At 37.2% G+C, this 24,121-nt stretch overlaps 1 protein-coding gene across 3 annotated transcripts in view; it reads left to right on the top strand.

Moving 5' to 3' along the window:
- The window catches only part of SRBD1 (S1 RNA binding domain 1), a 192,153-nt gene that overhangs the window by 108,849 nt on the left and 59,183 nt on the right, over nucleotides 1-24,121 (top strand). For all 3 annotated transcript variants that reach the window (XM_077749285.1, XM_077749284.1, XM_077749286.1), the window contains exon 16: nucleotides 815-897. In XM_077749285.1, coding sequence (XP_077605411.1) covers nucleotides 815-897 — 83 coding nt within the window. The remainder of the gene's footprint in view (nucleotides 1-814; nucleotides 898-24,121) is intronic.

Genomic DNA, 24,121 nt, shown 5'->3' with positions numbered 1-24,121 from the left:
TGTAACTATACTACTTGGGAAAAAGAAAAAAAAAATGCTGTCTTTGGAAGCATTCTTAATATTCATATGGAATTTCTTCTCTCCAGCTTAATCTATCTTTTAATCTAAATTAGATATGAAAGTTTGTTAACATTTTGTAAAAAAAGATGACAATAAATGATGACCAACTAAAACCATGACAACAGATAAGAGCATGTTTGAAGCTAACTCAAATCTCTTGAACATGGATTGTGATGTTCAAGAAAGGGTTGTGATTTAGAACTGAGTGGGTTGAGAGGCAAGCATTTAAGACTCAGATCACAATCTTGCGGTCATAGTTAAGGCAATGCATCTGTGTTCAACAGGCAACTGACTTGGTCTCTGGTTGCAGTAAGATATGATTCCATCAGTTACTCATCATGATTAGGATCTTGTCCTAATAACATTTGATATGCAAATGTATGTCATAATGAGGATTATTTAAAAGTAAAACAAATATCTACTTGTTTGTTAAAGCGTGAGGTGCCCTACTATGCTGTGTTTAAAGAATGAGCAGATAACTGCGTAAGTATAGCATCTGTTTTCTCTGTGTTCCCAAATGTATAACCTTTCACCCTGTTTGTGCTCAGGAATGCCTAGGAATCTTGGTAACAAAATTAATCCTGAAATTTTGCATTTGCTTTTTTGTGTGGGAAAAAAAGAAACTTTGAAACTGAGTTAAATTGCTGGTCTCCCCATGTGGGGAAAGAGGGAAGAAATTAAGAGGACGTAACATAAGTAATTGTCTGGATACTGCTTTTCGCATTAAGCCATACTTATTTTCTGTTTTTTTCAGTTTCCATAGCAAGGCGTGTACAAGACCCATTAGCTGAGCTGGTGAAAATTGAGCCGAAGCACATTGGAGTTGGAATGTACCAGGTAAAGTAGCGTGGGTCGTTTACTTTATGAAATTCGTCAAGAGTATGCAAGCCTGGCATCGTAATTAGGTGTCAGTGGGAACAGATTCCCACTTTCAAAGGTTTTACAGTTTATGGGAAGGTAGTTGGGAGTTATGTTATTAGAGAACGAGGGAATTTTTTTTTCGGGTGTTTATGGTTTGGATCAAGATTCAGAATTGACTGTAGTCTGATTTGAAGACTATTAAACCATTAGATCCAACTAGTAGCTTAATCCAGAGAGCCTCTCCTTTTACCATTATTATAAAAAAAGGAGAGGCTATGAAGCAAGGTGGGTATGTTGGCTCTTTGTGTAAACCAGTATGAAATATTGATCTTTATTGATCTTTGAGGAAGAAGCCTTTGGTACCTACTGTGCCTTATTTCTATTTTCTGTTCCTACTTGATTATTATAATTAATTTTTGGTCATTACCCAGTATGAGCTAAAGCTTTTCCGTTGTTACCGTGTAGCAACAATAGTAGTGTGGCTTCTTGTTATTACTGTATTTTCAGTTCTTGAGGTTGTTTGTGTTCGTTGGGCAATCAACGACAAAACTCACTCTTTGCAAAGCAAATCCATGTTAGTGTGTCTTTACAAACCTTGAGTTGAATTAGTTTTCTCTTCAGTGAAAGTCTTTTTTAAACCTGAAATGAATATTACCTTCTGTGTAATTTTCATGGGATTTGAGTGCTAGGTACTATACTTTTGTCTAAGGAAATGTATTAGGGCATGGAATCTGTGACCACTAGAAATGGAAGAGATGTTAGAAATCACTTGACAGAGAAGGAAGCTATGCCCTATAGTAGTTAGGATTTTTACTCAGAATCACACATTGGCAAAGCCTGAACTGACCTGTCATATACTAGACTTAACTGGGAGTTTTCCCATTTTATTGACTGAGCCAGCCAAGGTGTTCTTTTCTTTTCTTTTCTTTTTTAATTTTTTAAGTTTATTTATTTATTTTGAGAGAGGCAGAGAGAGTACAAGTGGGGGAGGGGCAGAGAGAGAGAGAGAGGGAGACAGAGACTCCATTAATAACTAAATGAAAACATGGAATGTTTAATCCCAAGCAGGCACTGCACTGTCAGCTTGGAGCCCGATGTGGGGCTTGACCTCCCAAAACTGTGAGATCATGACCTGAACTGAAACCAAGAGTCAGACACTTAACCGACTGAGCCACCCAGGTGCCCCCCATTTTTCTTAATGTTTGTTTATTTTGAGAGAGAGAGAGAGCAGAAGCAAGCAGGGGAGGGGTAGAGAAAGGGGGGGAAGAGAGAATCCCAAACAGGCTCTCCGCTGACAGCAGGACCTACGAACCATGAGATTATGACCTGAGTCGAAGTCAAGAGTTTGAGACTTAACTGACTGAGCCACCCAGGTGCCGCAGAATATTCCCATTTTATAGCAAAGTAGACTAAGAGGCATCTAGACCTTTGAATTGACTTGTTCATTTGGGACATTTGGATTTTTGCTGAAGGGACAGACTTAGCTTTAGATAGATAGAAATGCCTCGTATCTAAGGAGTACAACTATAGCAATTTTATTATATATGTGTTGTAGCTAAGAGGAATTGTAACTATATTAATTCAAGATGAAGTTATGGAATGCCTCAGCAAGGTAGTAGAACAAAGAGAAGTCAAGCTCATAGAACCCAGGCAAGCTAATAAGCCATTGGCATCAAAGAAGTCTTTAATAAATAGCAGAGACCTAAGCTCCAGATTCTTCAGATATATAGGATTTAACATGAAAGAGTTTGGAATTCATTCCAGTAGCAGTGAGAAGTAATGGTAGCGCTTTATGCAAGGGAATGGTATGATCCTATTTGTGTTTTTAACATTGGCTCTGGCTCCTTTGGGGAGAATGACTTAGAAAGGCAGAGGAGAAGCAGTAAGACCAATTCAGAGACTGTTTCACTAGCTCAGGTGAGAGATGATGGTGGCTTAGACAAAGTTAATAGCAGGAGAAATGGAGAGAAGTTAAGTCTATTTTGTAGGGACTACTTGGTAGTAAGTGGAAGAAAGGAAACTGTCCGCAGTTTGCTCCAAGGGTCCTAGTATGTGGATGATGCCTGACTAGAACAGATTTGGTAGGGCTACGATCAGTAATTCAGTTGTGGATGCATTAAGTTTGAGATGCCTGTAAGAAATCCATTAGATGGCAAATAGAAGTTGTATATACAAGTCTGAGATTTAGAGGAATGGCTATATTAACATTGGAGTACGCACTTTTCAGCAAATAATGACACTGAGAAAGTGATCAAGATGGTAAACTGAGCTTATGATATCCTTTAACTATGCTACCACTACTACTGGCATATCTACAACTTGACCTTCCATGAGATGACAGAGAAACACGTACTTACATGAGTAAATTGATAACATGGGAAAAGAAGAAAGGGTTGGTGGATGGAAACTTCAGGAATTCCTGAAAGCTATTAAGCATGAGGGAGCAAAGCCATGGAAAAATAAAACCTGGTGGAGCCATAGCTCAAAATATACAGATCAATAGTGTTCTCAAACCAGAGTCATGGTCAAGAAGTGGGGGAGAGACCTGTAGTATTAGATAAGGAGATGCATATAGAGGCACTAGTCCCATAGGTACTGAGGTAAAGAAACAGTGGAGAGCTTCACAGTACACACATGTGCAGTAAAATGTCTACTTGAGCCTCATAGTTTTTGATCTATGATGTCCATCTTTAAATATATCATCTTAAAATGGGAGGCAGAAGAAAAAGAAGTGAAGTATTAGGATTGTTTTTCAGGAAAATGAGTAAGATACAGCTTAGCTCTACACTTAGAAGAGCATAATCTGAAATATATGAAGAATAACAACAAATAGGACATTTAATATAAATCATGCAACTAAAAAATTAAAAGTTTATCATTTTCAACCAAAGGCAGAGAAAACAAGGAAGTATAGCAAATAAATAAAATATATGATGACAGGAATAAGTATAGGTAATAGGTAAAGGTGAATGGGTTAAATTCCCCTTTTAGTAGAATCTCAGATTTTTAAAAATAAAACACAAGTCTAAGCTGTATGTCTGTGTGAGAGAGTTCTAAAGAAAAAGGCAACCTTGAAGTTAGAAATTTGGAGAAAAATATTCCACACAACTGAAAAAGCAAGTCATAGTATTGCTAATATCAGATGAAATAGAATTTAAGGGAAAATGCATTAACCAGGCCAAAAAGGGATATTTCATATTAATAATAGATATACAGTTTCCCAAGAAGATGTAATTGCCCTGAACATTCTATGTTATCCAACAACATAGCTTTAAAACATATGCAGTATTAAAAACTTCTAAAATTAGAGTAAGAGACAAATATATGTTTTTGGTAAGTCTTAATAGACTATAGTATATTAACACATAAAATTTTAAAAACAACTTTATTGATATATAATCACATACCATATGTACATAAATTCACCTATTTCAAATGTACAAGTCAGTGAATTTTTATATAATCAATGGGTTATAAAGCTATTATTGCTATCTAATTTTTGAACATTTTCATCACCCTAAAAGGAAGCCTTAACATCCATTAGCAATTACTCTCCACTGCCCTCCCCTGCCCCAGGCAGTTACTAATCTATTTGTTTTTATAGATATGTCTGTTCTGGGTATTTCATATAACAAGAATCATACAATATGTGGCTTTTTGTGACTGCCTTCTTTCACTTAGTACAATATTTTCAAGGTTTATCCCCGCTGTAACACAAATCATTACTTCATTCTTTTCTTTTTTTTTTAAGCTTATTTCTTTATTTTTGAAAGAGAGAGAGAGAGCAAGCATAAGCATGGGAGAGGCAGAGAGAGAAGGGGAGAGAAAGAGAATCTCAAGCAGGCCTTGCACTGTCAGTGCAGAGCCAGATACAGGGCTCGAACTACTAAACTGTAAGATCATGATCTGAGCCGAAACCCAGAGTTGGTCGTTTAACTGACTGAGCCACCCAGGTGCCCCACTTCATTCTTTTTTATGGGCAAATAGTATTCCATTGTATGTGTATAGTACCACATTGTGTCTATTAATTTATCATGTGATAGAAATTTGGGATGTTTCCATTTTTTGGCTATTATGAGTAATGCTGCTATGAACATTCTGTCCAAATTTTTATGATGTGTGTTTTCATTTCTCTTGGATATATACCTAAGAGTGTGTTTGCTAGGTCATTTAACACATAAATTTAAAGCTAGATAATGAACTAGGGAAATAATTTGCCACAAACATATATATACATATGATAACTATTTTATTACTAAGGTTTTGTTCTTGTTGATTTGCATACAGTTGTATGTTGTTTTACATAAAACATTTACATAAAACATATAAAGAGCATCTAGACACCATTTATCATAGATGAAATAAAAATTTCTCTTTAACAGGGCGCCTGGGTGGCTCAGTCGGTTTAGCAACCAACTCTTGGTTTCAGCTCAGGTCATGATCTCACGGTCATGGGATCGAGCCTTGCATTAGGCTCTGTCTGTGCTGATACTGTGGAGTCTGCCTGTGATTCTCTCTCTCCCTCTCTTTGTGCCCTTCCCTTGCTCTCACTCACTTTCTCAAATATCAAAATAAATAAGTAAACTTAAAAAATGTTTCTCTTTATCAAAGAAACCCAAAATAAACAAGGGGATGATATTTCAATCTAACAATTGAGTAAAGTTGTAATAAAATGGTAAACTGGGCAAGTGAGAATGCTACAGTGACATGATCATTCACATAACACTGCTGGTGGGAGTATCAACTGTTATTTCTAGCAAGTAATACCTATCAAGACACACTTTCAAAGAGTGCACCCCATTGACCTGGTAGTTCCCCTTTTAGGGATCTCTCCTAAGTCCATGTTAAGAACTGCTGATAAGGGTGCCGGGGTGGCTCAGTGGGTTCCAGCTCTTGATTTCAGCTCAGGTCAAGATTTTATGGTTCCTGATACTGAGCCCCGTGTCAGGCTCTGCACAGGCAGTATGGAGCCTGCTTGGGATTCTCTCGCTCCCTCTCTCTGCTCCTCCCCTGCTAGTTAGCATGTGCATGCACACTCTCTCTCAAAAATAAATAAACATTAGGGGCGCCTGGGTGGCTCAGTCAGTTAAGCATCTGACCGGCTCAGGTCATGATCTTGCAGTTTGTGAGTTCAAGCCCCTCATCGGGCTTTGTGCTGACAACTCAGAGCCTGGAGCCTGCTTCAGATTTGGTGTCTCCTTCTCTCTCTGCCCCTCCCCTGTTCATGCTCTGTCTCTCTCTGTCTCTCAAAAATAAATAAATGTTAAAAGAATTTTTAAAAATAAATAGATAGACAGACAGACAGACATTAAAAAAAAAAAGTAGAAAAAAAGAAATGTGGCGCTCCTGGGTGGCTCAGTCAGTTAAGCATTCAACTCTTGACTTCAGGCCAGGTCATGATCTCACAGTTTGTGAGTTTGAGCCCCACATTGGGGCTCTGTGCTGGCATCATAGAGCCTGCTTGGGATTCTCTCCCTCTTTTTCTGCCCCTCCCCTGCTTGTGCACACTCTCTCTCTCAAAATAAATGAATAAACATAAAAAAAAAAAACACTGCTGGTAAGATTTATATACAAGTTTGCTATTATAGCAAAATTATTGGAAGCAACTATAATAGAATAATATATCCATCAATTGAAATATTGTACAACCATTAATACAGGCTTTCAAGAAGGATTTAATGACATGAGAAATTACTCTTGACATAAGATTTTTAAATGCAATAAATTGATACAGAATAAAGCCAATTTCTGTTTGAAATACATAGATACGCATTTACACTGAAGAAAAAACCTGGTTGATAACTGATACTTATATTTTTGTTGGTGTGATTAGGAGGTTTTATTTTCTTTTTCACTTTTATTCAAACTTTCTGTAGTGAATATGTATTAGAAATTGTTGTAAAGTATATATCCATGTCCATATTCCAACCAATGGGCTGTTTAATTTTTAAACCTTGACACGATAGACTTCCAATATAACCAGAGTGGGACTGAATTTCTTTTCATTTGGGACCTCTAAATGCTTTTAGTATAAATTTAATACTTAAATTTATTCTGATTTAAAATATAAGTAGCTACATGAACATTGGTGATTTTAAAAACGAAAGCTATCCAAAGAAAGAATGTTAAATACTTAGATGAAATAATGGACTCTGTATTATTATTTCAATAGAAACTAAAACGCTTTGGGTTTAATAACAGCTAAAATGTTAAAGGCAGCATTCCAATCCTTGTCTTAGAAAATAGAGAGACCTGATTTTAAAAACACATGCCTGTCATAATTTCTGGAGAGAGAGGCAGCCAGTGTGGTCGAATGACAGCATATCCCTAACTGACCCCTAAAGACTTTGCTGGAAAGTGGCTTGGTGTTACTCCCAAGAAAACACTCCAGGGTGAGAGCAGGATGATGCAGGGTTGGCTCTGTCAAGATCTGTGGGACATGGGGAGTGTGGTTTAGCTTGGCCTTGTCATATCCTGAGAGCACTACTTAAGTAAGTTGGATTCCCTTGTTATTTATTTCTTCTTTGGACCGTGTTTTAGATACTTTTGTGCTCATTAACACCTCCATTTGTTAATGAGCATGCACAGTGAAGTAGGAAAGACAAAACAGCCCTCTTCCTCCTTTCATGCCCCTCTGTTAGATCCTTACATGATGTTTGAGAATGAAGTGATGTTCCAAAATGAGTTTTTAGAACCCCTAGTGGATTTTGTGTATCCAGGCCATCTTAATTCCTTATTGTCATGGATAATGGAGAAGTCACTGTAAAAGGAAAATCATCTTCCCAGCTGAGATTTTTCATGGTAGAACTTCAAAGGTGGGAATTTGTATTTTATTTCCCTTCTCTCCCACTGTGGGATCAGTTCTAGGTAAAAACAAAAAAAAAACAAAAGCAACTCTTCAGTAGTGATGTTACCCTGTTAAAACTACTTTATAGGTAACATAGAGGGATTAAGAAATGTAGTTTTAGTTTAGATCTGTAAAAAAAAGTAATAAGAATTCTGTTTTATATTGTTTGCCCAAATCCTTTTAAACATATTAATCCCTTAATTTTTTGTTATTGTAGATTGGGATATAGGAAAGAGTAGAGTGGACATTCACTTAGATGACTTTTACCTGGATTTTTGCTCCCTACACTAAAGCAATATTTTGAAGTAGATAAAGCACAGAAGTAAAACATAGAGGAAATTTGTTCTAAAAATCCAGCATCATTTATGTAGATGAGTTCCTTTGCCACAATGTTTTTACAATTTTGTCCCTTAACTGTAAGCCCCAGCTTATGGCCTGTTGTCTAAATCTGGTATTGTAAACGAAAATCAAACTTAGCCTTGCGGCTTCAGATATTTCATTCATTTGTGACCATAACTGAACTATTTCGGTAACTGAACAAAAATAAGTAATTGACTTTGGGAGCATGAATAAACTCATGTGTTAGAATTTGGTAATTATTCTTTAAACTTAGTATTAAAATGTCTATTCTAGGTATTTTTTTTTTCATTTCAGGGTGAATTATCCATCTTTCATTGAAGTATTAGCTTCAGTTTTCTCAGATTCTTAGAAATCCCCAACAATGTAATAAGTCATGTATATATACATACACCCTAGTATAACACCATACTTATCTTTAAAAGAAAAGTGAAATGTTAGTATGATTTGAAGAAACTGTTTTCAATAATGCCTTAAATTATTAACAATGAAATATCTAATTTTCTTTATCTTTTGTTTGCTTACTCTTTGTATGTCATTGACCTTGGACAATGAAACTAGATCAATTTCAGTTTCTACTCAAGTTCACCTTTTAGTTTTCATACATCAGCACAAAGTGGTAGGATCTCTAAAACATTAAGCTATTTACACAGTGTTTAAAATTAGTAATTGCTTAGGATGATTGAAAAAAAATTACAGAGGACATTAAAAGTACTACAGTAAAGGAAAAGATTGATACATTTTACTACATTAGAGTCTAAAACATCTCTGGATCATAAAACAATATGTAGAAAATCCACAGCAGAGAGAAGGTACTTGCAACACATATAATCTGTAAAGGACCCAGAATATATAAAGATCTACAAATCAAGAGGAAAAAAGACAACAGTTCATCAGAAAAATAGGCAAGGCATATGAACAGACAATTGACAAAAGCAGAAGGACACGCACAAAAAAACCCCAAAATATTTTTTAAATGATCACTTTCACTAGTGATTGGGGAAAAGCAAACTAAAGCCACCATAGCAAACCTTTCAGGTTGTCAAAACTTAGTCTGACAGTTTGAATATTAGCAACCATGTGGAGTATTGGGAATCTTGTATATAACTTGAAGGAGTATAAATTGGTACAACCTCTTTGGAGAGCAATTAGGTATTAATAAAGCTAGTGATGGGGATTCTTTTCAGATCAACAGTTCTGTTGCTTGATATACATAGCCTTGAGAATTTTCTGAAATGTGCACAGGAAGACATGTATAAGAAATTTATTGAGGTACTATTTATAGCAGTGAAAATTTGGAAACAGTATATCCAACAACTGGAAAACAGAAAAATAAACTAGGGTATACTGAGACAGTGGAATATTATATAGGAGTGAAGATTACCCAGTTAGAGCTATGGTAGTAATATGGATATACTTCATAAGTATGTACAGTATTATATGACTGGTATAAAATTTTAAAATATGAAAAATAATACTGCATACTCTCTGTGAATACCAGCATCTATAGTAAGAATGTAGAAATGAGCACTGGAATTTACGATTGTGGTTACCTTGGGTGGGGCATGGAATGGGAGTTGGAGTTGGTTCCGGTTGGTTTTATTTTCTTGCGTGCACGCGCGTGTGTGTGTGTGTGTGACTGTGACAGTAAAGATTTAAAGAGTAAAAAAAAAACAGCTATTTTCAAATTTCAGTGAAAATGAAAACACATCTGATATTAAATTCCATTTCTCTTCATAATCTTCCTTGAAATTTTCATTTTTAAGACCCTAATTTTGCACCAAATCAAATACCCTTTAATGCAGAGTGCTAACACTATCTTTAAATTTTTTCTCGTTTCACAAATTTGAATTTTCTTTCTGTACATTTAAAAAATTAAATACTGTTTGTTGGTCCCACTATTTGAAATGCTCATTTCAGAGATATGGCTTAGGACAAAACTGTGGGTGTTTATCTTTCTAGTGCATATTTACAGGGCAGAGTTAGGTAGACCGAGGTTTAAGGAATCATTAGCATGTTATTCTGGTGCCATAATGTGGCTGGCATTCATCTGTACCAGTTTCTTTTAGCTGCTAACTATCCCCCTAACACTCCTAAACTATCCAAATTAGGAACTTAAGATCAAGCAGGGGAGCTTTTATTTTTATTTTAATGTTTATTAATGAGAGAGAGAGAGAGAGAGAGAGAGAGAGAGAGAGAATTTGAAGCAGGCTCCAGGCTGTCAGCACAGAGCCTGATGTGCGGCTCAAACTTGTGAACTGTGAGATCATGACCTGAGGCGAAGGCAAACCCTTAACCGACTAAGCCACCCTGGTGCGCCAAGCAGGGGAGCTTTTAAAAATAACTATCCTAGGCCACATGCTCAGAGATTTTTGTTTAATTGGTCTGGGGGTTGGGCCCAGTCATTAACAAACATGTTAAAATTCTGCAGGTGATTCTAATATGGAGGCCAAGTTGAGAACCATTGTTCTTAAAGTATGGTTCCTGGACCAGCAGCATCAGTATCGCCTGAGAACTTGTTAGAAGTGCGTCTTCTTACACCCACTTCCCAGATTTATAGAATTACAAATCCTGGTGGTGGGGCGCTGTCAAGTGTGAAAGACATTAAAAACCTTTCAGAGTCTTGTTAAAATGCAGATTCTGTTTTGGCTGGTCTACGGTGGGATATAAGATTCTGTGTTTCCAGTAAATTCCCAGGTGTTACCAATGCTGTTGGTCTGAGGATTACATCTTGAATAGCAAGAGACTCTCCTGAAAGCTTCTTGGGCCCCAGCCCAGGCCTGTTGAGTCAGAATCGGATTTTAACAGGATTTCCAGGAATGCACATTACAGTGTATGTAATAGAAGAGGAAAATCAGGACATGCCAACATCTAAGGCATATGAGAATTTGAAGAAGCAAAAATCAACATTGTAAAACGCTGCAAAGATAAAGATAGGATAAAACTGAAAATGTGTCTTCCACAGTTCATTTTTAAAAATGGTGGTGGCCAATCATTTCATTGGAGTAGTAGGAGCAGAAGTCAGATAAAAGCATATTGAAGGCTGAATGGAAGAAGAGCACTTGGAGACATGTATATACAAATCCCTAAAGAAGAGAGGTTTTTAAGGAGGTCACGATTTGAATGCACTTATCTGTTGATAGGAAGGAGGGAGAAGTGAGGGAGAAGTTGAAGATGCTGGAGAGGCAGAAGCTGGAGGCCTGAGGAGATGACACCTATAACTTCCCTAAGGGAAGGGAATGGACAGGAGTTCAGAAGAGAGAAGCCCCCAGGGGAGCAGGTGGCTGGGAGGTGGGGAAGGGGTGGAAGAGAGCAGGACTGGGAGGGGTTGCTCCCCTACCTGGATAGTTTTATTCTTCTGTGAAGTAGGAGCCTACTGTTCAATACCCCTTCTTCCGGGGGGGGAGAAAAACCAAACAACTAATTCTTAAATTTTTGATATCACTGTATTATTTTCTTTACTGTCTGTCTCTTTCTAATGCAGTGCAAACTTTTATGAGGACAGGGTATTTCCACTGTTAAATCCACAGCTCCCAGGGCCTGGCACACATTAGATACGCAGTAAGCACTTGCTGAGTGAATGAATGGTAGAGTACCAGTATAGTTGCTCTTTTATTGTATTTTTCAACTCTGTTGTGAACACACCATAAAATTTTGTAGCCTCTCACCTAAAATTTTTTGCTGGGTAAAGCTGAAATGTGAGTTACTAGTATTTTTTGGTAATGAATCTCTTTTCAGGCAGAGTAAGAATTTCAGAGAAGAGAGCATTAGCATAGCCAAGCGGTTGCAGTGAGAATGACCAGAGAGGGAAGGGCTACTATGCCTGGAAGAATGGGAGTTCTCCAGTTTAACACCTGTTGCTTCGTTCCGTTCTCACTCCACCATGCGTGATGTTCTGTTCTCTGTGGAGATAATTCTCACAGAGACCAGGCAGAGCACTCACAGAGGAGTGCTCTTTGTGACAAAATCCGTCAGCTAGTCTATACCTTTATCAAAGAAAAAGCTTTGTTGTAGTGGGATTCATTGAAATAGAATCTTTAAAGTGAAATGTTCTCCTAAAATGTGAGTTTATGAAAGTTCTTAACAATTTTGTCTGTGTTGCCACAGAGCCCTAGGAAAGTTTTTGGTATACTGGTTGGGTCTGTTATTGACTGTTTGCAGATGCATAGTCTACAGACTAAAAAGAGTGAAATCAGATTATTCCAAAAATGTTTGATTCTGACATTCAAATAGATAATGTCAGAAAATGTTTTGGGGAATACATCATTATGTGTGGATAATTGGCATACTGAAAGAGACCCTTGGATAGAATTCTTAGTGTAGAAAACTGTTTATATAATACAATAATGTTCCTATTAGAAAGGATTCTTGAAAATCCAAATATAAGATTGTACTAGACAATTATAGCAATCAGGAAGAGAAATAAAATGTGTAAATGTTGGGGGAAGCATTTCTGAGAATTTATAAACAGTATTCTGAGTATCAGATATCTAATATTTTTAAGGAATATAAATGAACTCATTGTATATGTATATGTATCTTGGGGTAGGTGTTGATCATGGTCTTTAAGGATATCACAGGTTGGGGCGCCTGGGTGGCTCAATCAGTTAAGCGTCCAACTTGGGCTCAGGTCATGATCTCACGGTTCGTGGGTTTGAGCCCCGCGTTGGGCTCTGTGCTGACAGCTCAGAGTCTGGAGCCTGCTTTAGATTCTGTATCTCCCTCTCTCTCTGACCCTCCCCTGCTCATGCTGTCTCTCTCTCTCTCTCAGAAATAAATAAAAACATTTAAAAAAATATATCACAGGTTAAAAAAAGAATTTCACAGATGTAAATTTAATTACTTGTAAGAATATATTATATTTTAAATTCAAAGAGAAGGCTTTGTGACAGGACGCCTTAAAGGCATAGTCCTGTAGAAAGGACTGTGAGGTTTATAGAAATTTGGTAAGAAGTGGATCCTGCCTGCACAGTGATGATAGTGTGACGCAGCAACAGGAAAGATGGCCTCACTGAATAATGGCATGGGTTCACTCACGGCACATGTCTCCCCGAGATCTCTCTTACATTGTGGCTGGTTGTATAACAGTGTCTGTCTTTCTGGTGATCATAGAAAGGAATTCTAAGGGGAAAAGTCTGGATTGAGGGAAAATTATACTCATGAGAGGTTTTTTGAGGGGAAGAGGCTACTCTCAAGAACTTTAAATATCATTACAGGTAAGGAAAGTTAATTTGCCTGCACTTGTATAGAACGAAGATTGTTTTCTTCGTTCCACAGGAAGAAATGCATGTGTCATTTAGTGTTGAACAGCTGACTTTAGAAGGGATCTTTGGTTTTGGGTCAGACAGTAGGCTAGTTGGCTGCTTTCTCTCTGCTCTGCTAACTCTGGTGATGTATTTTCTTTAATAATCCACATCAGGCTCTAGAGCTGTTTATTGTATAGTATTATTAAAAAGATGTATTTGCCTTTCAAATGTATAATTGAAAGGGAGACTTTTTTCTGGACGTATACAAGGCTTTTGTTTCATTATTTATTTGGAACAAACGGGGCCAGACGGTCTGAGTGCCGTTAGGGTTTGTTGGAGGGGGGCTTGCAAAGACTTTTTGAGGCATGATGTGCAAGTGAGTGTTTTCAAATCTCAGAGGTGTGATTATGTCATAACAGCCATAACCTCTGGACTTGCTTTATTACGTTTATTAAAACAAATCTGTATGGGGGTGCGATGTATATTTTGGTGATGAAGGAAATGAGGTGGTTAATTTATTACGTGAACAGCACTTTCAGCTAACCACAGCATGATTCACTGAGAGAACGGTGGAAAAGCCTCACTCTGTAGGAATGACTGCTTTTTGATTTGTGGACCATAACTTTCAACGCCAGAGCGTGAAGTTTATCTACAAAATGGTTCTCTCTCTCTCTCTTTCTCTCTCTCTCTCTCTCCCCCCCGTAGTGTTTCTGTTTAATTTTAAATTTGAATTTTTTTCCCTTCATTTTATTTTGGGCATTTGCTGAACATGAATGATCTAAATAGTCCTTGCCAGCAAGTTAAGGGGAAAAAAAAAAAAGAAGGGATCCATGTGTTGGAGCATTAGGGAAGTTGGTAACATCTTTATGGTTTTTAAGCAGCCCATATATACATCCTAGGAGGACTTCTTAAAGTAAATCAATATTACAAACCTGCAGCCAATGAGGATAACTACCTAGTATCAGAAGGAGTTAAGGAAAAGTGAGGAACCTATTGTTCTTCGCTTTTGTAGGATGTGTTTATAAACGTACTACTTTGGAGTACTATTGTAGAAAAGGAAATCATTCTCGTGCAGAGTAGTCTCTGACAAATGTCTCTTCAGAAATGGGGCTTGGCTGTGAGAAGAGATGAGGATGTAATGCCACATAGAAGCACACACAATATAGAATGGAATCAAGGGGTGCCTGGGTGGCCCAGTTGGTTTAGCATCCGACTCAGTTTCATCTCAAGTCATGATCTCATGGTTTGTGAGTTTGAGTCCTACTTCAGGTTGTGCACTCACAGTGTGGAGCCTACTTGGGATTCTCTCTCTCTCTCTCTCTCTCTCTCTCTCTCTCTGCCCCTTTCTTGTTTGCACTCTGTCTCAGAATAAATAAATAAACTTAAAAAAAAAAGTGGAATCAAAGGAAGACCTGTCCATCTAACGAGTACACAAGGTATAAAGCACTTGTTGTGTATTCATAAACAGCCATTGCAAGATCAAGAGAAGTTTGTTTTCTCTGGAGTTACGCCATAGCCAGCATGTGATGATGTGAACCTGCTTAGAGAGAGAGTGGAAAATAGGTGATCTTCCTGGCAGTATTTTTGAAAGACCCCCTTCATTTTCCAGATGTGCCACGTACCAACCATTCACAAACAGAAAGTCTTGGAAATCAGTAAGGCATTTAATTGATAAGAACTCATTAAAGCCTTTTATATTTGGGATATGACAAGGTTCCATGAAAGCAAGGATGATCCTCAGTTTTCTGTTTTGTTTCTGCTCCTTCGGAATGGCACACCACATTTTTTCAGAGTCCTCGGTTTGCTCTAAAAATTATGTCATTCCCTTGTAGCACTTCCCCGGATAGTTGGTAAAGACCGGGAGAAACATTATTTGTGTAGTTTCAAGGCAGAGTGTAGAGGAGGGAGGTCCAGGCCTGTGGTTTATGTCAACAGGGTAGGCTGGGAGGGGGCACTGGCACCCCTGGTTAGGCTATTACTCAGTCATCCTGAGCGGTCAGTCCTGGTGAGAATGTGTCCACGCTGTGCCTGCTCCAGCCCCTGTGATTAGTAATGATCATCCACGGCCCCAGACTGGGATAGACATTTAATTGTAAACGGAATTGGGTTATAGGTAAGATTTCGTTTTAGTTACGTTGGTTGGGGCTTGAGACTTCCTCACGAGGAGAATGAAACTATGTTTTGGACATTCCAAGAGACGTTATGTTTGATACCATGTCAGCTAGCATTTACTTGGCTCAAAGTGGATTTATCCTCATAACAGTTTGGTTACTTTTTAAAAGATTGAAATTTTAAAATTATTCTTGGGAATTGGCTTTACAAAGCCTGTTACCCTGCCTTCCCCTCCTAAATGCCCGTCACAAACACACGCGGAGCACAGAGGTTATTTTAAAAGCATGGATAATGGAGAAACCTTAATTCCAAGCGTGCCCTCCATTTTTCTCTGCCTTCCTCAGCATTTTCTCCTGCTGAGTCCTTTTGCTTATGTGCCTCTTCCCTCATCTCCCTTCCAACCTCCTGCGAGCTGCCTTTTGAAGAGGTAGTTTGTTCCTACTCCCTTACTCGGGGCCCCTCCCTTCATATGGTGTGAAATACAACCAGGCTTTTAAAAAAGTGATTCTACCCTCGTTTACGATTTGAAACCTACTCAGATATGTGTTGACAAATTTAAGCAACTTCGAGTTTTTCAAAATAGAAATTTATGGGCATGTTCCCAGAGTAGCATTAACCGAACACAGACCCACTGATGGCAGCAGAATATAGAAGGTATCCAGCCCAATCTGTTAGACGGTAAGAGCATGATTTTAAATAAAATGGAATGGAACACTGTGGTCATGAGAGAGATAGGAGCTATCTTCTTGTGGAGAAATCCTCTGTTTATCATTAAGTTTGCAAAGGAAAGTTGGATTCTAGATTAAAATACTTGGTTTGTCATACCTGGGATGCATTAACTCTGCCCATTGAGATATACTCCTCCTTGTATTTGGGTAGTTATAATTCAGGGTGTGTTTAATAAAAACTTCCCTGAGAGGTAAAGCTTCTATATGGATAGGGAACCTGCCTACCACTGAAGTTGCATGAGCATTTTCACTGGCCTCCCTTCTCATTTCAGTGTGGTTCAGTGGAAAGAACACAGGGGCCCAGCAAAGGGAGCTGTGATCTTACCTTGGTTTAGCTACGTTCGCTGTGTGACTTTGGGAAACTAACTCTACTTCTTCATGGCTTGTTGGAAAATAAAATAAGGTTATCTATATGCTTTCTGAAAGGTGTTAAAAGGAAATAATATATATGTATTAAAACACACACACACACACACACACACACACACGACATGAAAGTGCCTGAAGGTGTAAATGTGAAAGTGATTTTGTTTCATATGATGAGGCCATCAAATAAATAGATTCCATTTATGTTTGTGGGTTTTTCTTTTTAACCTGTGATGTTAAGGTTCTTCTTCTTCCTATTATTGATTCATATGCTAAGCTTATCAAGCATTCCTAGAATCATTTAATTTCAAGTTACAAGGGACCTTAGAGGCCACACTGGCAGATCTCAGCATGTTTGTTCCCTTCTGCTAAAAGGGAAGATAGAAGAAGCTACGGGGAAAGCTTCCAGAACAAAGGATCAGAGTGGCAGCATTGCTGTGGTCATAATCCTGGAATGAGGAAACAGGCCCCTTGCCCGAGCTGCCTCTTATAACTAGTAACGACAGGACGTGCTGCACAGAGAAAGATAGCCATTTGAAGTTGAATTGGAAAGTACACTTTAAACTTCTGTTAGTTATTACCTACAGAATTTTTTTGTAAGTCTGTAGTGCTTTACTTGTGATCCTTGTGTATCCGATTCTTCTGTTGTGGCTTGAATCTAATGTTTAAATCGGCTCAGTGTTTTGGAGGTGGGAGGGCAAGGGGATGGAATCGTTAAAAACAAACACAACAGCAACAACAGAAACAAACCCCTTGGTTTGTTGGGATGCACGATCTAGTTATGGGTTGTCAATAAGAAACAGCTGTTTGTTTGCTGACAGCCCGCCTCGCCTCTCCCATAATCAAGCTGTTTCTCATCATATAATTACCAGCTCTTTAGTATTTGAGGCTTGTTGTGGATTTATAGTTGGTTATAAAACGTTTGCCAAAACGTCATAGTTTAGATAAAAAATTAGTGACTCCCTTGTAGTCGTTCTACTGAAATATGAATGTGGGCTGTAATAAAAGAAAGATGCCTGAAGAGACTTCTGAAATTCATTTCAAACTCAAGGGAATGTTGAGGGTGTGTGTGTGTGTGTGTGTGTGTGTGTGTGTGTGTGTGTGTGTTTTCTAAGGAGGGACTATCACTGCAACTCTCATCCGACTGTCTCCCGTCTCCTAGACTCTGTCTCCAATCGGAAAAGAGTTTAGTGTTCTCTTCACGAGTGTAGTTAGGCAGCACAGATGTGGGTGGCAGGATTGATTTCATTCTGATCCAGAAGGACATAGTTTCGTTCTCCCATTCGTTTGTTTTTTTTTTTTCTGTCTTCTCAAAATCCTATCTGATGTTGAAGCCAGGAATGAAAGGAAATAAAGTCAAGTTTCAGTTCTCCAAGAGTCCAAGGTGGTGTTTCAGCCTCCTGGGTAGCTTTACTAGTTGAATCAAAGCTGCATGTGTCTCCTACCCTAAAGAGAACCGACCTAGGACATTTTTATAAACAGACCCTTTTCCAGTCTGGGTTCTGCTGAGTGAGGTCCTTTTTGAAATAAGGGTAACCTGTGTTTTAGGAAAAGAAGCCAGAAAGGTGAAGTTTCCATTGCGCCATTTAGTTTTACTCTTCAAAATAGAGCAAAGGCATTTCCTAATCATGCTTAAGTCACAGCTCCTCTTGGAATGAAAGGTCCTGTCCTTAGTCTTCTCATAGTGCAGTTACTTAAAAAAAAAAAAAAAACTCCCTTTTGAGGACTACAGTTCCATGAATTTTAATTTTCATAGACTCCAAAGTAATGTTACAACATCTCCTTCCTTTAATAGGTCTAAAATTATAATGGGATTTAGAATATTTTTAGTAATTTTCTCTCTTTGAGCTCAAAGGCATTAATAAATTAGTAATTTTCCTCTATATAAATATTTATCTTGAACAATAAAATAATATGGGGATACTAAGTGCTCTTCTTGATAGAAAGTGTGACCAGGAAAAAAGAATACTTCAAAATTTGTAAAAAGTAAAATTTTGAGGGGGGAAAAGTGTATTTTGTAGGGGTATAGTTTTTATTTCTATTTCTTAGGGGTTCATACTGTATCTTTCATCAGAAGCCCACACCTATTCTTTTCTAAGAGCAAAAGTCAGAGAAATATTTTACTTTACTTTAAAAGAGTATGTCAAAATGCTTGTTCTCTCATAGTCAGTGATTCCAAATGTCAGTGGGAATTTGACTGACAGTGATTTCGCCAGGTGGCCAGTGACAGTCAGTACTTAGGATTATTGCCAGAAGGTGAAATGGTCCCATTTTTGTGTGTTTTTAATACATCATGAGAATGAGATTTCATAAAGCTACTTAAAACTAATTACAATTACTATCAGGGCAAGATTTAATTCTTGATTTTAACACATGGGCTGTGCCATGAAGTTGGAATCCAAAATTAAAAGATTATGTCTAGCTGAATCGGGACAGGTAGGAAATGATGGAGTAAAGAAATGAGTTACTTTCCTTTGTGCAGCTGTGCATATATTCTTAGGGCTCCATTAGCCAAATCTGTTGTCTTAGTAGTACTCAGGTGCATAATTCAGTCAAATGAATCACAGATGACCCATTTTAGAAGCCCTTTAATATTTGGGTGTTAGGAAGATAATTTAGTTGTAATTTTAAGAAAATCACTTAATGGCATATTGAATTTTAGCTCCCTCAAATCTATGTAGACAAAAATTATTGTTATAAATAAAAGATGTGCCGATCCTTTATTCCAACTACCTGTTTCAGGGGATGAGGAAGGAGATTTAGAGATGTTGTAGGATGTAATTACAGTTTTCTATTTTGTTTCCCTTTACACCTTTCTATTTGGAGAAGCTTTCTTAAAAACTATGTTAAAAATCCATTGTTACAGAGCCATTAAAAATACTGTTTTATTATCCAGTGATTAATATCCATGACCTTTATTTTTGGATCAGGTTCATAAATATATACATTTTTCTATGTCAGTCATTGTCTAGAATTTCATTTTTGTTCTGCTTTCCATTACATACCATGAATTATATGAAATTAATTTAATCGCTCCTACAAACAGAAATTAAATGTGCCCTAATCCAGAGTTACGTTGTTTGCTTTTACAACTGTAAGTCATAAGTAATTAATTTTCCTTGGAAAATTAATTCACTTACCATTCCCAGTAGCATCATATGTTGACACAGGGTTATACATAGTTTAATATTTTTCTTCAGCATGCTGGCCTCAACTTTAGAAGACCTTAAATGAAAACAAATTAAAATTGACTCAACTGTATATAATTTGGAGTTATTTAAAATAAGTGTTGTTGTGATTGCTATCATCCAGGTGATGACTCGAGAATTACATTCAAACTTTCCAAAACCTCCATTAGTATATTAACAAGTCTGAAACAATAGTAGCCATTAATATTTTGTGTTCCTCAGTTCTGAATAAAACAGTATATACGACAGCCATCGGGCAGGAGTAGCATGGTGTTTTGCCGTCACTTAATGGCTAGGAAAGCGAAGCAGGTAACTTACTTGCTGGACATTTTACCACCGAGACTATCATCCATCATATCTGATTCTTACAGAGCTTATTTTCAGTATCCGACATCCGTCAGGAGACCGGTGGCCATCAAGGTCATCTTAAAACATCGACTATGAAAGATATCTTGTTTTAAACCCCTAAATATTTTTTATTTTAATGACTGCCTTTCTCTGACGCTTTCCTGTTTAATACCTTTTCCCCTTTGCTTTCCATAAAGGCTAATGTGGAAAATGAAATAAGCAAAAGTCTTTCAGTTAAATAAGTTAGGTTTCCCCTAGCTGCTTCTTATATTCTGGGAACTCAGAAAATATGAGCAAACCAAATTTAGCTTTTCTTTTGCATTTGCCAAGAGGTTATTTTGTAAGGGGTGATTTTTTTTTTTTCTGGTTCATAGAACTCTATAAAACATATAGTGTTTATTACTTTATTTATATTTATTTAAGTCACTAAGGTGAAACTCTAGTGATGGTGGCAATGTTACAGTTTTAACAAGTGGGGGCTTATTTTATAAAGGTGCCTTTGTGGCCACAGCTTTCAAAAATGCAGGGGGTTAGCAGTGAAATGCTCTTTATGCCTTTTGGAAAGAAAATCTGCTGTTTAATTCCAGTGTAAAAGTAGTACTATAATACAAAATCACCACCGTTATTTTTTTATTATTTTATTCATTGTTATAGTCATTTTTTTTGATCTGTACTCACAGGAGTGAGCTATATACATTCCAAAGCTGCAGGAGGAAAATAGTGTTTGACTTGCTACTTCTTTCATAAGGAGGATGACAGAGGAGTCCCCTTTCCCTGTGCTTCAAAGGGTTTCTCTGAGTGGCCTTCAGAGTTATGATAATGACTTTCTTTTTTATCATCAGACAAAATGAAACAGTCGCATGTGTCAAGTCCTGTACATTTATGCTCATGCTCTGACTCAAATACAGAGTGGTAGGTCGTCAGGTTTAAGGGAAAGCAGTCTTTCAAAAATAATTTATGTAGGCGTTTTAGGAAATCATTATTCCAAAAACTTTATCTCTGAGTCTCTCTCATCATATACTCACAGTATGATTACCTATAAATATGTATGATAATTCTGAGTGCATTCTCACACAGTTGCAAAAAAAACAATGCCTTTGCCTTCTTTCAGAAGTGAATACAACAGGATTAGTTTATCCTTGTTTGGGGATGAAAAAGTAAACGTGTGCCAGTAGATATTTACTGGTATAAATCTGCATTGTATTTCATACTATACTCTCTCAAAATATTACATTTAAACAGGAAGAATTTGTCATGTCCTTTATGGACTTTCATTTTGTATCAAAATGAATACCTTTTAGAGAAACATTTATTTTTATATTGAGCTAAAAAGTGTAGAGGGTCGTATGTGATGTGCATACACCAAAAGGTCGCAAGCACGTGGAGAAAAGAAGTGCTGAGTTGCAGCTACATGGTATTTTACCCAGAACTCGCAAATGCACATATTATGTTAAAATGCGTAAGAATTATGGATTCAAGAAACCATGTTAGGAGAAGCAGAATCTTTGACTTTCCGTGATTATTTTGTTGATTCAATTAGAATAGAACTTACAAGACTTGGTGGTAGAAATAGGAGTGTTCTTTTTAAAAAGTGTATAATGTGGAGGTAGTACAAAGCTTATAATTTGCTGAATAATAGTTGTGACAGATGTTGAAAACTATTTGTGACAAGTCGACAAACAAAGTGTGTGTGTATGTCAGGAGGATTCTGAGGAACTTGAAGCACATGTTGGCTTGGGTTTGGTCAATAAGATTTTATTTTTAATATGTAAGCAGAGGATGAATAATAGCTCCCTAAAGTATGGTGAACGTATCGCAGATTGCTGACACCTGTCGGAGAATGACATTTGTGTCTTCTAACATGTTACTATTCAATAGAGTCCTTAGCAGTGCCTCTAGTAGAAACGCAAACTTGTACTTAACGAGATGTACAGCTGTTACGTTCTATTCCACACTGCTCTTTCAGAGAACTGAACTTAAATGAGTTTGTACTTCTATTCTCAAAAGTAATACTTAAATTAAAGGGGTGTATAGAAAGGTAAAATGGCAATTTACCACCACCTGAGGTTTACGAAACTTCTCCAGGTCCTTCAGACTGAGACATGCTCCCAATCACATCCCATTCAACCTTAATCTTCCACATCAACGTGGGATAGGTTGGATTACATTTTTGCTTTTACTAGAAACCCAGATAAAATGGTAGTCAAGATAGAGAATACTCCATGGGAATATCCTGTTTTTATGCTGCTTTTATTTTATATACGATATTATATCACGTTCTTTTGGCTATAGTAAACAGCTTACCTAGATATTGCCCTTTGCTTTTGCAAGCACCTTTCATCGTTTTGGATTGTCTTCAGTCTGATATATAAGAACCCTGCTTCAAAAGACTCTGTGTATATATAAGAGTGGGGAATAATTTAATGGTCCCCTTTTGATGGGTTTAAATAACCTAGAGACTTATGTTAATTGCAGTAGTTGGATTTCCTCATTTGTCCTACTAAACCTGCTAATCAGAAGATGAAAGTGGCAGGAGAACCTTTATGTAATGTCCTGTCTCCAAATTGTTGTGTTTGCATGTTAACCAGAACATTTTTTTCTGTAGTATGAGATATGTATATTATAATATATATATAATATGTCATTAGAGGAGTCATCTTTGGATTCTGACTTTTATTAAATTTGCAAAAACTGCAAGAACCTCTTACCAATAAACATTGCTACTGCGTTTATCATTTTTAGAAAGAACACTAGTTAGAAGCTGTTTAATTTTTTTTAGTTTTAATATTTACCAAATTTATAGGAATCCTCACGGTGTTGTTTTATTTTTTCCCCTCCATATATGTAAACAGAATGAAGTTAAAAATAACTGGTGATACCCCCCTGGCGTGATTAAAAGAAAAGTAATGTACTGTGTTTGCTAATAGCAGACCTGGAGTTACTTGGAAGTTATCTTGAAGTTATTATACACTCTATGTGATATAATGTGGAAATAAGGAAGGAAGATAGAAAGACAGACTCTTAGCTAATAAGAGAGTTTCATTCTAGAGGGGCCACCAAAGAGTCTGTCATGATTGACAAGTATTCTAGTGGAGTCTTTCTTCTCTTTCTCTCTCTCTCTCTCTTTTTTTTTTCCTATAGCAGTGTTGAAGTCAGTCAAAGTATATATATACAAAGCTGAGTGAATACCAGTTTCCCCAGTACAGGGGCTATTTTTTCAGGAAGTCTAACTCAAACCAGATGTTTTGCCTAGACCCAGAGTTTGTCGCTGCCAAGCATCTCATCAGAGGTCAGAGTTCTGGGCTTCGGGCCCTGCTAGAATTCTTTCACAAATTGCTATTCGGTGAGGTTTTAATCCTAATGGAAAGAATAATGTGCTTGTAAAATCTACAGTTATTACAAACACAGTATACATATTGTGGACTTCAAATGACTACATATTTCATTCCCATAAACAGGGAACACAGATGAATGCCTTGTGTGATAGCTTTAGACATTCTAACTAAAATCTAGTATACAATTTATACCGCATTAACCATTTGCATTTGTAATACCCCCATAAAAGTAACTGTTATCTTTGGGTGACAACTGGTAACCAACTCGTGCCCCCCTCTCCCACCAGTTTTCTTAAGAAGCTCTCCAACTTCATACAGCTGTTCAAATGCAAGAATTAGAAGCATTTGGAACTAAATATTGGATATTCTCGTAGGAACATCTATGAGGGCTATAGCACTAAGTGAAAAGTTCTTAAAGTAGAGCAAAGGATGCCATTGCGCCAAGGCTTAACTGTCCTAAATTTAGAAACACATATATTAAAACTGAATTCATTTACTCATATTAGAATGAAGAGTATTTCTTTGTGATGGAGAATGTGATTGGTGTGTAGAGAGAGCCAACCTTGAATTGCAGCTCTTTTGAAAAGATTGAGGGAGGTTAGTGAGATTTATTGTATCTGTGCTTACTTAATTTTATATACAGATAGTATTAGGTGCTTGTTTTGAGTCTTTG

This window comes from Crocuta crocuta, unplaced genomic scaffold (genome assembly GCF_008692635.1).
Source record: "Crocuta crocuta isolate KB4526 unplaced genomic scaffold, BGI_CrCroc_1.0 scaffold118, whole genome shotgun sequence".
Lineage (NCBI taxonomy): Eukaryota > Metazoa > Chordata > Mammalia > Carnivora > Hyaenidae > Crocuta > Crocuta crocuta.
The sequence above is the reverse complement of the archived record's forward strand: the minus strand, read 5'-3'. Positions and strand labels throughout refer to the sequence as shown.